The sequence below is a fragment of the Nanorana parkeri genome, unplaced genomic scaffold, assembly GCF_000935625.1.
Source record: "Nanorana parkeri isolate BGI_ZX_2015 unplaced genomic scaffold, ASM93562v1 scaffold83, whole genome shotgun sequence".
NCBI lineage: Eukaryota > Metazoa > Chordata > Amphibia > Anura > Dicroglossidae > Nanorana > Nanorana parkeri.
The window spans coordinates 1449899-1466844 of record NW_017306351.1 but is presented as its reverse complement, the minus strand read 5'-3'; the positions used below and the strand labels follow the sequence as shown (position 1 = coordinate 1466844).

At 41.6% G+C, this 16946-nt stretch overlaps 2 protein-coding genes across 2 annotated transcripts in view; both read right to left on the bottom strand.

The window, feature by feature from the left end:
- The window catches only part of CSF2RB (colony stimulating factor 2 receptor beta common subunit), a 38329-nt gene extending 37610 nt beyond the window's left edge, over positions 1–719 (bottom strand). Inside the window, exon 1 of the mRNA XM_018552289.1 lies at positions 649–719. The gene's annotated coding sequence lies outside the window, so the exon portion shown is untranslated. The remainder of the gene's footprint in view (positions 1–648) is intronic.
- A 14117-nt stretch (positions 720–14836) lies between these two features.
- Positions 14837–16946, bottom strand: part of NCF4 (neutrophil cytosolic factor 4) — a 30170-nt gene continuing 28060 nt past the window's right edge. The window contains exon 10 of the mRNA XM_018552311.1: positions 14837–15399. Coding sequence (XP_018407813.1) covers positions 15183–15399 — 217 coding nt within the window. The 3' untranslated portion in view covers positions 14837–15182. The remainder of the gene's footprint in view (positions 15400–16946) is intronic.

Genomic DNA, 16946 nt, shown 5'->3' with positions numbered 1-16946 from the left:
TCATTGACTCCACGAGATGTTGAATGGTGATGCGAGGAATCTGACACTGCACTGTTGCAGACAGTCCAGTCTTTAAACACTTTAACAACAGCTGCTTTTGAACATTTAATGAATTCTGCTGTTTTGCTGATACTCGCTCCATGGCTCCGAGCGCCAACAATCATCCCATTCAAAGGCTGTTAAATCGCGTTGTTTACCCGTATCTTCAGAAAAAAATCACTTCTACTGTCGGTGTAAACAACCTGCTTCCCTATGTATAATGGTCTGGCCCTCTAGCAACTTCAGCGCGAAATTATAGCTAATTATAGCTAACTTGCCTACAAACGTCAGGTGGTCATAATAATCTGGCCACTCAGTGTATATGTGTATATATATATATACACCCCCAAATGTCCTGTCTTAGTTTTAGTATAGACATTAAGCCCTGCATTAACTAGACATGAAACAATTCTCGTTTTCTGTTAAGAACTTATCATCACAATGCAGTGGATGCAGCCATTTTTAGTGCCAGCTTGGCAGTTTTATAGTGATGTTATTAAACTGACAGAACACGTGACAATACTTGCTGCCTCCACTATAGATTGGTGTATCCTTCCATCTGCTATAATGGCTCACAGAAACCTCCTGTACACATTGATTTCTTGTTACCTATTTTCATCTCAAGATCCTGGGTCCTTCACTGGATTCCTCCATGTAAATATAATCTCCTTCCTGAATACCGTGTCGACCCAGTGTCTGTGAATTTGTGTCTGTGTGTGAAAGAGAAGTGCCTGACTCTTTTCCTGTGTGTTGTAACCCCTTCTGGGAATGGAGAAGTGGCTTTGTGTCAGAATGAGCAATGTAGTAATACATAAACATGGGGACTTCCAAATGGCATGCTCCATTAAATGGCTTAATAGCCTCATTGCCCTTTTCAGAGCTAGAGACTGTGGCTTTTAGTAATGTCTTGGTAAGCAAGGGATTCAATTGTAATCTGTTTATGTTCTATCTTTATTTTTCTGTTTACTGATAGTATTTTTGTGAATGTGTGTACATAGCAGAATACAGACTACTGTCCATTGCCATTGAAGGTGATTGGTAGGGGTCTTTATTGCATGCTAGGCATCTAACGCCGCTAAAGAAACCAATATACAAAGCGTAGTCATTTAAAGCTTGCATGTCAACATGAATTCTAAAGTATTCATACAGAAGTTACATCTAAACTAACAGCAGCTAATGGTACCTTAGGTGGAATCTTTTAGAGCACTTGGCAACCCCTAAAACCAGGGCATTCAATCATACAAATAGTAATCTTGACTACAGTGCTAAAGTTTTGTCCGGTAGGACTATTTAGAAGGGACCCCATGTAAAAAAATTAAAAATAAAGTAATACCAGGCTCTTAAGGTCTGGTAGGAATTTTAAGGAGGAACCCACCCACCAAAAATGGGGGGGAAACTTGGGGGTTCCCCCTAAAATTCCATACCAGACCCATGATCCGAGCAGGGCCACATGCCCTCGGCACTGGGAAGGTGCTTTTCCAGGGTCGCCCCTGGAAAAGCACCTTGTCCCAGTGCAGATGGGGACAAGGGCCTCTTCCCCACAAGCCCTGGGGCGTTGGATGTGGGGGCGCGGGCAGGGGGCTTATTCACATCAGGGTACCTCTTTAATAAAGGGGCACTCAGATGCTGCCTCCCCCCCGTGTGACTGAGTCGGGGTACTTGACTCACTACCCCTACCCATTCACTAAAGTGTTAAATAAAATTGTAAATAAAAAGTCCAGACTTTTTCAAAAAATCCTTTATTTGGAAAAAAATATATTTTATTTAAAAAAAAAAAACACCCCAAAAAATGGATCCACCAACGTAATCCAGGGTCAATCATGACGTCCAGTGTTGTCCATGACAACGATGACTCGACAAAATAAAAAATAAAACAATAAAAAATAAATAGAAAATATCATTTTTTTAAAACGCCGACCGCCGTCGTGATGAACACAAGCCGCATAATGGCATTTTGACAGATGACGGCAAAACATAAACAATTGGGCTGAGCTAGTGGTGACCGCTAGCTCCGCCCAACTGTGTAGTTTTACGTAATCTGACAGGTGAGCCATGATTGGGCAAAGTCTTGCAGCTGACCTGTGGTCAGGTGCAAGCGTTTAGCCAATTAGGGCTTAACAAGGCGCATTGCCTTGTGGGGCGTTCAGTGGTCGAACAGACTGCCGAAAATACGAACTAGCGATGTTCGAGTCGAATTCACGTTCGCCTCGAACATTGAGCCCAACACTAAAGATAACTAAACATATAACAGGAGCTTCTAAGTTCCTGAATTAGCCTAATTGTGTTACTTCAGTTGGCTTAACTTTAGTCTCGATTCACTTTAATTATATTGCCACAGGCCTGGAGGACTGGCCTAGGGAGCAAGAAAGCATTTCCCGCTGGGCCTATATAAATATTATATGTTGGGCTGGTGGTCCTTAGCACTCCTCAATTTAGCTCCCAATCTGAGCAGCCACAGCGGATGGATGTTATATAGATATCTGCCTCTTGTTCAGACCTATGATTGTTTTGTTTTGAGATGTTAAGGAACTGAATGCAGAAAGCTGCAAAGGAAATCAGTGCTGTAGGAGGAGGTTTGGCGGAGGAGACTCCCTTATCACCAATCACTAGAAGGCAGCAACACACTAGTGTGGTACAGTTTCTTTAGCCCGTAGAAAAGAATGACATGATCAGTTAAACCAGACAGGGCCAGTTGGTTCTGTGAACCTCCCAGGCTCCCAGTTCCCATTCCCCCTCTGAGGACCTGATAATAGTTTAGGCTTTGGATGAAGCATTGCTGTTTTAGACATGCTCTAGTTCTTCTCACAATAAGGATATGCTAGTCCATACAGTATACAACCAACTCACTCAGCTGGTGCATACAGTATACTGTATATGAAAGGGTGTGTTTCTGACTAGAGGAGGCTCAATCTGGCACATTATATGACATTTAATGGATGCTATAGTTTCTGCATTACATTACTATGGGGGACCTTAAATGCGAGAACATTTAAATGCGAGAACATTTTAAAACTGTGCTATAGTCATATCAGCCCCATCCCCTTCCCATGAAGCTCAATCGCTTTTAATTTCAGATTACACAAAACACAAGAAGAGAATTTCCATACAACACAGCAAATAGTATTTTATAGATTTAATTGCAAAAAAAATAAATAATAATTTATATGTTATGTTTTAGGCTATCTGGTGGCCACATGACTGCACACCCTCCATTTACTTTCTTTTCCCCATAACAGAGGGTGTGCTGTTGATTAAATCACAAACAGAGGGGGTACGTTTTGCCATCTGTGAGCAACTATGAGCAACTGCAGTTTGGCCTGCTGGGAGCCACTGTCAATCAATATAACAGCACTTGGAGGGGTGTGTCAGTTACACTAACCACGGAGGAAGCCCAGCTATACAAACTGGCTACGCCAACACGGATCTGCTTCAGCAGGACAGGAGAAGGACTGGCAGGATGATTCCATAGGAAACTAATGAATAAAACAAAAGGGGGCTGCATTTACACACACCAAATGGAAACACAGACACAGATATGGACTTTTTAAATTTAACCCCTCCTAGAAGAAGAATGACTCGCTTTCCTGTTCATTCCTGCAAGACAGTGAAGGCAACATAATTCCATTATTGAGCACTATACAGAACTCGCAGAGCACTCATTCCACCTGGCCGGCGTTAATAAGGAAGAACATTAGGTTTTATCACAGCTAGCCTTATCAATGACAGAAGTGAAATATATTAGCACATACTGTTTTAGGGAAGTCAGTGAGTACAGGAATTAGTAATAAGCTATGTGTGTTTATATTTTATAATTCTCATTTCAGCAATTTAGCGTTAGCAAATAGGAGAACAGGAACATTTTATATATATATTTTTGTTTTTGTTTCAACAGATTTGGAAAAGTTTTCAAATGTTGCTAAGACTGGTTTTCATCAGTTGCCATTTTCCTCTTTTGAATCTCTAGGTCATATAGCTGGGAATTAATTAAATGTCAAGACTTAAAGGTCCAGTGCCAGCTGTGTATATTGGTCGATAGAAGTAGACTTTCAATGGACAGATAATTTGCTGGTAACTGTTCAGAATTGCCTATATAACCAACCAAAAGTGTTGACTATAATGACAATAATCTGTTTACATTTCCCAAAATTAGGAAGGCCCAGCTAACTAAATTTTTTTTTTTTTAATTTTCAGGTTTTAGATTATGAAGGAGGTAGTGTGAAACAGCGCAGGGCACTGCTAGTTACACCGACATATTAAATGGGCTTCCTGTATTGAATGTCAGAAGCCCTAACCCTAACAACATCCCTACCCACAAGGGAAATGGGCTACACTTACTTCATAAATTTATGACAAGATTTTGTGAACTCAGGCAAATTAAAAAAAAACAAATCGTGCTTGAGAAGCAAAGGGGAAGGTAACATGTTCAGCCAGACTAGTTTATGTATGATTCATCAGAGATAATCAGAGGTCATAATAGTTCATTTACAATCCTGTGCAACCCTGATTACCTAAGCTACAGCACACTTTTTGCCACTTTGCACATTATTCTCCATTCAATAAAGAAGTATATAGCATGAAGAACCCTACACACAAAACAGAAAGCTTTTACAGACAGGCAATGTAAATGCTGAGGAATTCAAACTCAGAATACATTAAAAAGTTGAACTGAGCAGGGCTGAGCAGCTATCCCCTGAGCAGGGCCATTCCTAAAATTGGGCAGTCACAGTGATTCACTGGCACACACAAAGAAAAATTCCAATATCAATATCTTGTTCATATGTTTACTATGGGGTCTATTCACGAAGCTGCCGAAGAATCTGGCCGTAGCTTCGGCCGATCCTTCGGCTAGCTTTGGCCCCAGGACCCCTTCGGTTCAGTAAAGCCGAAGCTGGCCATTGGCCGCCCGACAGCCTGCTTCTGACAGCTGGCCGGAGCTTCACTCGGCTGCCCTCGGCAGCTTTGTGAATAGACCCCTACATGTTTACTATGTCGCTCTGATTAGGGGTGCCTGCAAGGTCCCGAAACGTTAGCTTCTGATGACATTATGTGACATTTCTCAAATAAGCATATCAACCAAATATTGATATTTTAATTTTCCTTTTTGTGTGTCAGTGAACCACTGTGATTACTCTGAGTTTTGCACAGCGCCATTCGTGCAATCACCTCAAGTACCACTAATATTGCGAGGTTGTGAGACCGTAAGGAGAGTGCAGGTGGCTTTCGGAAACACCTATAATGAGGCAGCCTGAGGCTTGTGCCTCAGGCTGCATCTCTTTGGGTCATGTGGGGTGGTGATAGGCAGAGCGAAATATTTGTTGTATACTGGGCGCTCTGCTGCACAATGTTTGCAGTGTGCCTGCCACCCTTTTTCTGGCCAGAACGTCCCAGGTGGGTAATAGCCAGATGGGGAGATGCAGAGCCTGCAGAGGGCGGCATCACTCTCGTATCTGGTGGCACTGTCTCCTCTACCCATATCCCGCTGCTCTAATTGCGTTAACTCCCCACCTCAACCAGCAAGAAGGCTAGAGACACCAATGCCCCTAAGCCTTCCTATTGGTCACTGAGGACACTGATAACATCACAATAAAAGATCAAAGGGGAATATTAGAAGGTGGAGGTGTTAAGTATTGCCAAGCTGGACTTGCGGACTCCTGGATATACTGACCATTTTGACATTGGTTTTCTCTGAAGGATAAACCTCTGCTTTTGCAGCTTTTCGCCACTTGCACAGTTTGAATTTTGACAGGTTTCCTTTAAAAGAGCTTTTTTTTTTAACTGCAGTTGAAAGCTTGCTTGAGCCTTGTTTATTTCACCATTTTATCTAGCAAAACGAGTCTCCACATGAGATACTACAGAGCTGCCTGGTAAAATCAATCAAAATAAATGAAGTGCAATAACACTTTTTCAATTTGTTTGTGCTGCTGCAAACTCCATTAAGACTTTGAATGTTTGCTGATGATTATCCATGCTGTGAGATCAGTATAAAATAATTTCTTGCATTGTAATGGTAATTGAAACAATAATGGCTTTATGTAACTACTTATTTAAAGAACATTCACATTCTGCTACATAAAAAAGTGGAGAGTACAAGGAGATGAGTGTTTAGACAACCATAAAAAATGCAAGCCACAGTTAATTATATTCTAATCTGGCAAATTTGGTAATACCCCAAAAGCTTGTGTGTCTGAGCATTTTTAAACCTGGCCATACACGGATCGAATTCTGTCCCTTTCCTACTGAATCAGCCGACATTTGATCCATGGGTGGCCGATGCCATTTACTTTTTTCCATTAACTTTTGTCAAAAGAGCCAGGTCAAAAATTGTCAGTCAACCAGTGACTGCACCCAATCACCTGCAATAATTTTACAGGTATTTTGACAGCCATGGGTGCCAACTGTCAGAATAAAATAATCATTAGGGACGATTCCCTAAAAAGTGTGGATAGGGGAATCAAATGTAATGACATGCATTTCACTTCACTCCAATAAACTTCAAAATTACCTATACAATATGAGGACCTACACAATCTATATAATCAATTTGTATCTAATCAGGTGGGCCCTTGCACTACATAGTTATTGGTGTATCTAAAGGAGATTGCAAAACCTGATTGTAATGTGCTTGGTGAGCTTAAAGCTGGCCATACACCTATAGATTATCTGGATATTTCCTATGGTCAGATGGAAAATGAGCAACAGATTCCTCCATCTACGCTAACCTGTGTGGATGAAGGAATCTCACGCTGGCTCAAGCGTCAGTATCTTGCCAGTCAGCCCCATTGGCTGTCAAAATACCTGAACAATTTGATTGGATGCAGGCATGGCATTGTTCAGGCATTTTGAGAGCCAGCGGGGCCGACCAGCAAGATACTGAAGCTTGGCACAGTGGGAGATTCCTCCATCCACACCGTTTAGTGTAGATGGAGGAATTTGTTGATGAAGGGGTCCTGGTGCCGAAGCTAGCCGAAGGATCGGCCGAAGCTACGGCCAGATCCTTCGGCAGCTTTGTGAATAGACCCCTAAGTGGTCTGCCTTTTGTACTTAGCGTCCTCACATTCAGTGTGTAGGACATGATGACTCAAGGATTCTTAGACCTCTGGAGTGGAGGGTGAGTGAGGCTTGAAGGACTGGTGGAATTGCCAGCTGGCTCCAAGGTTTAGGTGAGTACAACTTTGTTATTTTTGTCTTTAGACTAAAAAAAGCGGGCTACCCCCTCACTGCTAGGGTTAAGAAAAAGTTTGCCCAGAGGTTTTTTTTAAGGCATCTAATTGAAAGTAGGCAAGTAAATAGCATGTGATTACTTATAGTGATACATGTATCAGTGAGCCCATCATATGGATCTCTGACTAGCAGGAGAAGGCAAGAAGCCAATGTAAGCTTAGCATTCTATTGAGAAATAAACTGATAGCATGCTAAAAGACAAATGAGGTTAAAGTGACATTAAAGTATATTTTTATATATTTTTCCCTCTCCAAAATGTTAGTGTAAGCACTTACCTTAAATGTCTTAATCCGATCTTCTTCTTCTCCGATCCAGCGCTGACTCATCTGTGCTTGCTGCCTGCTGTCCATAGACTTACCTTGTGTCTCTCCTCGTCTCCCGGCCGAAAATCTGAACTGCACATGCGCCCGCCCCAAGATCCTTTGCGGCCGCCCGAGGTTTTTGCATATATCTACTGCTTGCTACTGCAAAAAGAGCTTTAAACTTTAAAGTAAATCAATTTGTAGTTTATCCTGAATAGGGTGTGTAACAAAAGAGAAAATGTTCCTTGAAAAGGGTAAATGTATGAAAGGGAGAAGGAGTCAATATAAGTACCTTACGGTTAGCGTTAACATAATCATCAATTTATAGCAGGTTCTTTTAATGATATCAGAAGGTAGACATGTGCATTCAGATTCAGACGAACTTGCTGAATCACAAAATTCAGTTGATTCAGCAGTCCATCCGAATACAAAATAACTAATTATTATATGCCCGAATATATGAAAAATCTATTCGCGCATATACTAGTTTATTTTGTATGGGCACCGCCATATTGCTGCATCCAAGAAGACGGCGCCCATACATCCGTATGACATCACATACATGTGACGCCATGCGCCCAGCCTCTAAGATGCCTCCAAATCCGAAACAGCATAATTATTCATTTCGTCAAACTAAACGAATTAAAAGGTTTTCCCCTTTTCTTTCGTTTCGTCCGAAACAAATTTTTATGTTGTGCACATGTCTATCAGAAGCAAAATGTAAGTACCTGACCTTGACTTGGTATCAGTCTTCTGCAGTCCCTGTACAACAGAACTAAGACTGGTTAATAGATCAGCACAAAGACCACAAGTAGCCAATCAGTTGTGCTGCAGTGGAAGAAGCATGCAGAAAGGAGAAAACAGCAGAGTGATAAATATATGAGATCTACTTCTACTTTTACTGTCCTGTCATATGTTTGAGGGGGGTAAAACCTGCAAGTGTTACTGAACTGCAGCAGAGAAAAATGAGGTTTCCTCCCCTGCCAGGCAAGACTGAATGACAGAGCTGTGTAAATGGCAGGACTGGATGGACAGAAATACAAATCCTTTAACAGGCAGAACATCTCCCATATATGTGTTTCATCTGTGTATGTAACTGTTAGCCTGGAGTTTAGCTTAAGCTTTCTGCTTAGCAATGCAACATAGTGACTGTGATATAGTGTTTCACATCCGCAATGTAAATCTTTCAGTCTGCCCAGGCTGATTAAAAATACTATAATGTATAGGGGCCTGTGATATGTGATATTGAAAGCTAAAAGTAGCATATTGAGTGATATTTTGTCAATGGGTGTTTAGCAAGTTGGATTTTTTCCTTGCCATTTTTTTTTTTATACAAAAGATTTTGTTAAAAGGGTTCAAAGGGTGGTTACATATTTGTGCCAAACAACTATGGCAGAAGCAAGATGTAACATATTATAGAAAGTTTAAGAACAAAAACATTGAGATTGATTTACTAAATTGAAATAGGCTGTTCACTTAGTAAAGTGAATTTGTACTTTACATAGGAATTTTCCCTTAGCTTGGTAAATGAGGTAAAGTTCTGCTGACTTCCACCAACCAATCATGTTAAACAAATGTTGTTGTTTTTTAATGTTCCTTGCACATGGTTAGGTATTCTTTCCAAAGTGAATTTTCACCACATTTACTAAGCTAAGTGAAAATTCCCTTGCACGGTGAACATGCTCTACTTCTTTAGTAAATCAATCCCAGTGTGTACAGCTTCAGGTTTCACCAAAGACAAGTACTTGGGAGGGGAAGTGGAGAGAACAAGGGGAAGTGGGGCCACATATCTGGGGTGAGATAAATCCAGGGCACTGGTCTTATAAGCTTCATCGGGAGGGTGGTTTGCAATTGTACAAGCCACGTTACTCTAAATTTCTTCTTGGTGTTCTTAAGGGAGGAAGTCAAATCCTCAATGATTTTGTGCACTTTTCCTGTTTTTTTTGTTTCGAAAAGAAAAGGTGTATAATGTCCTTAACTTTGGCCTAAAAGGGTCCTAAAACATATTAACGATCTACTAACTGCTAGAAGCAATGGCCACTACTTAATACTCATGCTTCTGGACCTTTCTGCTGCCTTTGACACAGTTGACCACCCACTCCTTCTTAATAAACTCTTTTCTCTTGGCCTCCAAGACTCAGCTCTCTCATGGTTCACCTCCTACCTATCTCAGCACTCCTTCAATGCCACCTATGACTCTTCTTCCTCCTCTTCCTCTTTCCATGGGGGTCCCCCAAGGCTCTGTCCTTGGGCCGCTTCTATTCTCTTTTTACACCTCCTCCCTAGGTCTGTTGATAACCCTAGGATTTAGGGCATTATTGTCATTTTCAGAGCATTGCATCTTTCGAAACACGTAAGGGTAAGTTACCCCCTAGTAGTAAGGTCTGCCTTGATTTTAGTTAGCAGTCGGACGAAGTTCGCCTGGTAGAGTTGGTTAATATTAGCCGTTAAGTATGTAACCAGGTCTTTGATTTTGTCCCAGCCCACTTGAAGGGAAAGTTAGGTTGGATTTCCATGCAATAGAATGGGGCATGAAGATATTTAATTTCTTTTAGGTTTTAGAGAGGCCTCTTAGGGCATCAGTGGAAGGCTGATATCTTGAGGCTGACCAATGTGATACACAGCATGTGTTTTTAGTCCCATGGTCAGAGTCGACCTGTGAAAGGCACCTCTGGGTAGATCAGGAGGATGAAAGTATCCAATATAATAACATAGTAACATAGTATGTAAGGTTGAATAAAGACACAGGTCCATCCAGTTCAACCTATGTTGAAACTCATCTGAATGTTTCTTGAATTTATTATCGCTACAAGGGGGCAATGGGGGGCAATTTCCCCCCTTTCTAGGTTGTTCCTACCCCCCCATTGTGCTCCCCCCGCTGATTCCCCTTTAAAACGTCCGCTGCCACCGCTAATGCAGAGCCTATCTTCTTTGACAGCTCTGCCGACCTGAATCTCCCCCCGCCCACCTCAGCTGCTATTGGCTGGGAGGGAGAGTGCAGCACTGCCATTGGCTGCCTGTGTACTTCAGCAGAGCGGGACCTGCAGAGGAAAATAAGTACATCAAGGCTGCTTGGGGATTTTCCTTCAGGAAACATCTTTGCTCCCCCCACTACACGGAGAGGAAGAAGAGGGCATGAGGACAGAGAACATTAATTTCTGCATTACATCCACCTCTGACCTCGCACTCTGCGTTACACGCACCTCTGACCTCGCACTCTGCGTTACACGCACCTCTTACCTCGCACTCTGCGTTACACACACCTCTGACCTCGCACTCTGCATTACACGCACCTCTGACCTCGCACTCTGCGTTACACGCACCTCTGACCTCACACTCTGCATTACACGCACTGCTGACCTCCGCACTCTGCGTTACACACACCGTTGACCTCACACTCTGTGTTACACGCACCGTTGACTTCCGCACTCTGTGTTACACGCGCCTCTGACCTCGCACTCTGCGTTAAACGCACCACTGACCTCGCACTCTGCGTTACATTACTGACCTCCACACCCTGCATTAAATTACTAACCTCCATACTATGTGTTATACATCCGCACCCTGTGTTACACCGCTGACCTCTGTACTCTGCGTTATAACTGACCTCCGCCCCAATACTAAAAACAGATGTCGGTACTTAACTTTTTAAAATTGACTCGGATGTCTTAGGTCCAGCGCTTGCTGGGACCTTGCGGCAGCCTTCTGGGCAGCCATGTAATGCCTGCTCACAGCGCTTCTGCCACCCGCACATCTCCCCTTAATAAAGACCCTCAACACACTCTGCCCAAAACATCAGGTCGGCACCCCGGAGTAGAGTGGCAGCACAGAGTATATAGCAAATTTATATACTATTGTTCTGCGACGCTCTATGTTTTGCTGGGATTTGTAGTCCTCTATAGCTGGTGGTATTCTGCATTGCTATATAACATCAGCGGTTTCTCCCTACAGGCTGTAGCAATCTGTGTCAGTGGGGACAGATTGACGATTACAGCCTGTAAGGAGAACCCTCCGACAGTCTGTGAGCTCCCCCCCTTGCAGTCTACGCACCTCTCCGCAGCGTCTGTGATCGTCTTCATTCCAGCAGCTGACCGCAATAGCCAGCCTGCTATTGGCTCTTTTAAATTGCAGTGGCCAATAACAGGCTGGCTATTGCACCTGCCCACTGCCAGCTGTCAATCAACAGAGGTGGACCTGGTAGAAAACTTCAGGTCCCTCCTCTGCTGATTGACAGTAGCCTGTTATTGGCTATTGCAATTTGAAATATCCAATAGCAGGCTGGCTATTGCTCTCAGCAATGAAGTAAAAAAAGAAAAGTTTAAAAAAATAAAATAAACTAAGATTTTAAAAAGTTAAAAAAATAAAGTTAAATTAATAAGAAGTAAAAAATATGTAAAAAAAAAATAAAGTGAAATAAATAAAAATGTAAAAAAAGTGAAACAAATAAAAAAAATAAAGTTAAATAAATAAAAGGTAAAAATTAAAAAAAATTAAGTTTAATAAAAAAAATACAAAAAAAGTTTTTGAAAAATAAATGGTTGCGGTATTCAGGATTGTGGGCGGCATTGGACTACGTGTCGGAACAGCAGGGCGCAGATGCCATCCGCAATTAAATCAGCTCTCGGCGCCCTGCGGTTGCGACATGCAATGAAAATTATTAGTGCCCCCCCCCAGATTTGACTGTGGTATCTTATGTGCCCCCCCTATATATTGTCCCTAGAGTCACCACCGCTCACATGAGAGTCAATTAGAAGTGAGGAGCCAAGGTTATTGAGGGTTGTAGTAATTACTTATGACCAACTAAGTGGGTGGACTGTGGGTCTCCTTGGCAAGGGTAGATGGTCACAGAGTGTCTCTCAGTCTGTGGCTAATGTCTAAAGTGGCACCCACCAGGACAATAATATGAAGGATGTCAGGGTAGGCCTGGGCATCTGGTTATAATAAAGTGTGCCCAGAGTTCTACCAAAAAGAAGAAAAAACCCTTGGAGCTTAGTGGGAAAAAGTCAAAGCTTACATATTTCAGGAATGGGAAGTAGAAATGTCCTGGGCAGATACAGTAGTAAGTAGATGTCAACTGTGATGTAGCTCTGTGGAGCAGGTGTAGCATGAAGAGGAGGCAAGGTTAGTCCTCGTTGGATGTAGGGTTCTGGCATTCACACCATTTAGACTGTGTTCTGGATCTCCATCTGCTCTTTGATGGTGTAGAAGCACACATGACATCAAACATCCCAGGGTAGGCATAGGTTGGGATAAATTGCACCATGCACACAGCCTTTTTGAGAATTCTACATACAATGTACAGAAAATATTTTTTTATTCTTCTTTAATTTAAAATACTGCATCCAGACAGCAATGTTCAGTGGATACATTTAGCATTTATTGAATAGACTAGACTGTACAACACAGACACTGCTACAAACATGGTTTAAGAAAACAGTGCACCATGAACATTATAAATTAAACCCATATTTAACATTTTATCAAAAACTTATTTTAGAGTATAACTCCACTCCAAACTAATTGTTTGGAAGGTTTGTGATCTCTGTTGGGTCTAGTTGTACTGATGTCTGTGTCCTTGTTGGGCAAGGCCTAACACTCAGTAGGACTAGTAGTGAGGGAAGATTTCTCCACAGGGGCACAGACAGCAATAAAATATCTTTAAGCAGGATATGGAAATGTTGGAGCTTTTATAAGATTTATATTGCTGTCTGTGTTCAAATTGAGGAGGTTGCCAGTTCTAACCTCCCACAATCTAAAATGTTTGGCTGGAGTTTAAACTATCTTATACATTCCTTTAAATTGGCATAATAAACAAGAAAACTGTCGCACTTGCTGTAGGAAACAATTTTAGGTAGGATCATTTGTTGCCTCTTAGTAAATGACTTGGGGTTGGAATGGGTTACAACTTTTCTGCTGAGAATAGCCATGTATGTAAGAACTGAAGTAAAATTTGGCTGCCAGGAGTGAAGAAAAATACTGTACATGCTACTTCTAGCTATGAGGAGCATACGCCTTTCCTTGTATGTGACTGGACTGATGCTTGGCGATTGGTTGTTCAGACGCCCAGTCCTGTCACATGATCACTGAAAGAGATCCCTTAGCCCTGTAAAAGTCACAATTTGGAGCCTACATTGGGTTAATACTCCTTTGCTCACAGAGGGTGAAGGGAGCAGTTGTGAGGCAAAAGAAATGTAAAAATATATGGCTGGTGGGGACAGCATTGAAGCAAATTGGTTGCATTGCCCACGCATGGGCATTTTTTAAATGCTTACTATACACAAATTTCAAAACATCATTTTGACAGCAACGACAGAGAAAATGTTTGCCATTTATTCCAAGAAATGACATTTTTACCAATAATTTATAAGTAGGAATGCATACTTATGCACACTTTTATTATAACTTGTGCATTTTGATTAAGGTGGGCTTTGAAAATCAAAACAAAATAAGTCCCATTTATCCTGCAACATAATTTCCTGTCACTGTGCCCGTTATACAGGACATATTTTTTCCATTACATTCATGTATGGCATAGTGTCAATAAAAATGTACAACAGATTGTGGAGCAAATCACCATGAAGGATGGTTCATAAGCATATTGCTTATAGCTGATGTTTAATGAAGTTTACACTTTAGAATTAATATACTGACAGTGTGGAAAACAAAGATTTAAAGAGCAAGGGATTACCTTGTATGAAATGAGAAAGAGAGAGATAGGGGACTGAAAAAGTGGCAGACAGAGGTGGAGAGAGGAAGCAAGTGACAGGCAGATATGAAGCAAGAGAGAGAAAGAGAGATGAAGCATGAGAAAGAAGAAGCAAGGGAGAAATGATAAAGTGATAGAGAGAAAGGAAGCAAGAGAAAGGGAGATATGAAGCAAGAGAAAGAGAGATGGAGCAAGACAGAAAGATGAAGAGATGGTGAGATATTAAGAAAAAAAGAGATGAAGAGAGAGAGAAATCAAACGTATCAGAGTGGAGAGGAAGGAAGAGAGTAATGGAGGGAGGAGAGCAAGACAGGAATAAAGAAAAAAAGAGCAACAGAAAGAAGTTAAAGAAAGCGGAAGGAAAGAGAGGGTAAGGAAAAAAAAAAGAAAAAGAAACGTCATTTTGTTCCTGCTCTTGAGAGGTGTTGCAGACATCTGTAAAGCCCATCAGGATCTGAATATGATTGAATATGCATCTGCCTATAAGGAAGGAAAGAAAAGAAAGACAGATTGAAAGCATAGAATTGAAAAGGAAGGAAAGACTGGAAGGAAGGAAGGAAAGCAACGAAAGGAGGAGAGAATGGGAGGGATAAAAAGAAAAAAATATAATTAATAACATCTGTCATTTCTTTCCTGCTCTTGAGGGGCTTTGAAGACATCTGTAATGCCCCCAGGAGCTGCCTATGATTGATGATGCTTCTGCCAATAAAATGAATAGCAGATGGATTGTGGTGTGAGGCAGCAGTTTACTCCTGAATTGAATGTACTTCCTGAATACAGTATGTGCACTGACTTTACACGCTTACACACCGTGGCATTTTCAAAAAACAAAGCTTCTTTGGTCATGTTTTGTTCTTATTTATTGCCAGCCTGGAGTTCTTTGTCACTGTTCTTGGATACAATGCATTGTGCGCCTATGCTGTGTGACTATATTCTTCAGCTCCATTACTGTATGCATCCAGGTCCTCGCTGTGTGTTATGTGTAACTCCCAGGAGAAGAAGTTTTCTTTGTAAGTCTTCCTCTTTCCTCTTGTGTAAAGAAGCTCTATGTCATTGTTGTCTAACAGGCGAATCAGGTCACCATCTGCATCTTTTATATTCAGGGCCACATCATTCCCAGGGAACTGAGTTCTGATAGAAAGCAGAATTAAATATATGATTACATAGACAAAAAAAAACAAACACTGACACTATTTCAGACTTTTTTGTTTTCATTTTCTTTACCTCCAACAGAAAAACGTTAAAGTAAGAAGGCAGGGCACAGGGGGTGATAAAGGATCAAACCAAGCCTCAGATCTTCCCAGGCACCCTTGTCCTAATAGTAAACAGTCATTTGTTTACAAAGTGTAAGTCTGCTTAGCATGCCATCTTAAAGTAGAAAAGTAGAACTGAAGCCCAAACTTTCCTTTTCAGTTTTGGATAAAGAAATAAAGTAGCATAACCCCTGTCAGCTGGTTTTGCCATCTGTGTCCCATTGGGGAGATTTCTCTTCACGTCTTGTCCAATAGCCACACAGAATAGGAGAGGAAATCCCTCCAAAGTGAGGAAAACCCCTGGTGGTACATAGGGTCACCAGAACTAGTGTCCCAATTGGAATATTTCTCATCTATTCCCGTTCTGGTGAAAACTCAAACTATGGGATTTTCTTTTACCTCTGATATTAGTGATAACATTCACCAGGAAACTGGGAGGATGCATCTCCCTTGCGGTATTGATGGTAATTAGTGGTAATTGTATACATATCTTATACATTCTTGTACATGTCTCATGACCTGCCTATAGGTGCCTTTCTACATGTGTGGCGTTTTACATGACGAGTTGATGCTAAAACTTGTCATTTATGAATGAATTACTGCCGAGCAGTAATTAGCGGTAATGGCCTGTTTCTACACCCAACCCACAATACTGTTTAAAACTGACCAATTACCCTTGGGTACACTAGGCTTGAGAAAAAATGTATCACCTTGTAAACCCAGTGAAGCTTTGGCCTAGGAAGTGGGAGGAACTCTACCTCCTCCCAGGTGCTAGACACCACAACCTGGCCAAGGTGTCAAGCAGTTCTAGTGGGGCGAGGACCGCATTCCGGATGTGGTATAGTGCTAACACCCAACCGCTGACCACGGCAGCAAGGTTCCTGGACTGGATTTGAGAGTCATCCCTGGGTCTGGTCTACAGATAACCAATTTTATGTTTTACACTTTAGTGTTGACTAGTATTTAGTGTAATTAAAGTAACTTGCTGCACTTTGCTGGTGCGCTCTTTGCCCTTTTTAAGATGTTTGTTTACTCTTCATTCATTTCATTATTAGTTTTATTATATTTATTATTTTTAATTGCTTGAATAAGACCTTACAGTACAGAATACAGTCTGGAAGCCCTTCCCCTTTAAAAATCCCCCTATGTTACTAAGTGCAAAATGGACCTGTAAAGAAAAAAAGTTTGGTTTTACCTACTTACTGTGCATAGGCCTCACTACAGGGTGGCAATTGCCCCCCCCCCAGGTTATGAATTGACCCCCCCCCTCCGTGTGCGATCTTTCTTTTTTATCACCTCTCCGCCGAAAGAAAATACATTCGGATACCCGTGCTGCCTGCCCGCTTCACTCCTCTCTGCCGAAAGAAAATACATTCGGATACCCGTGCTGCCTGCCCGCTTCATTACTCTCATATTTTGTAATCC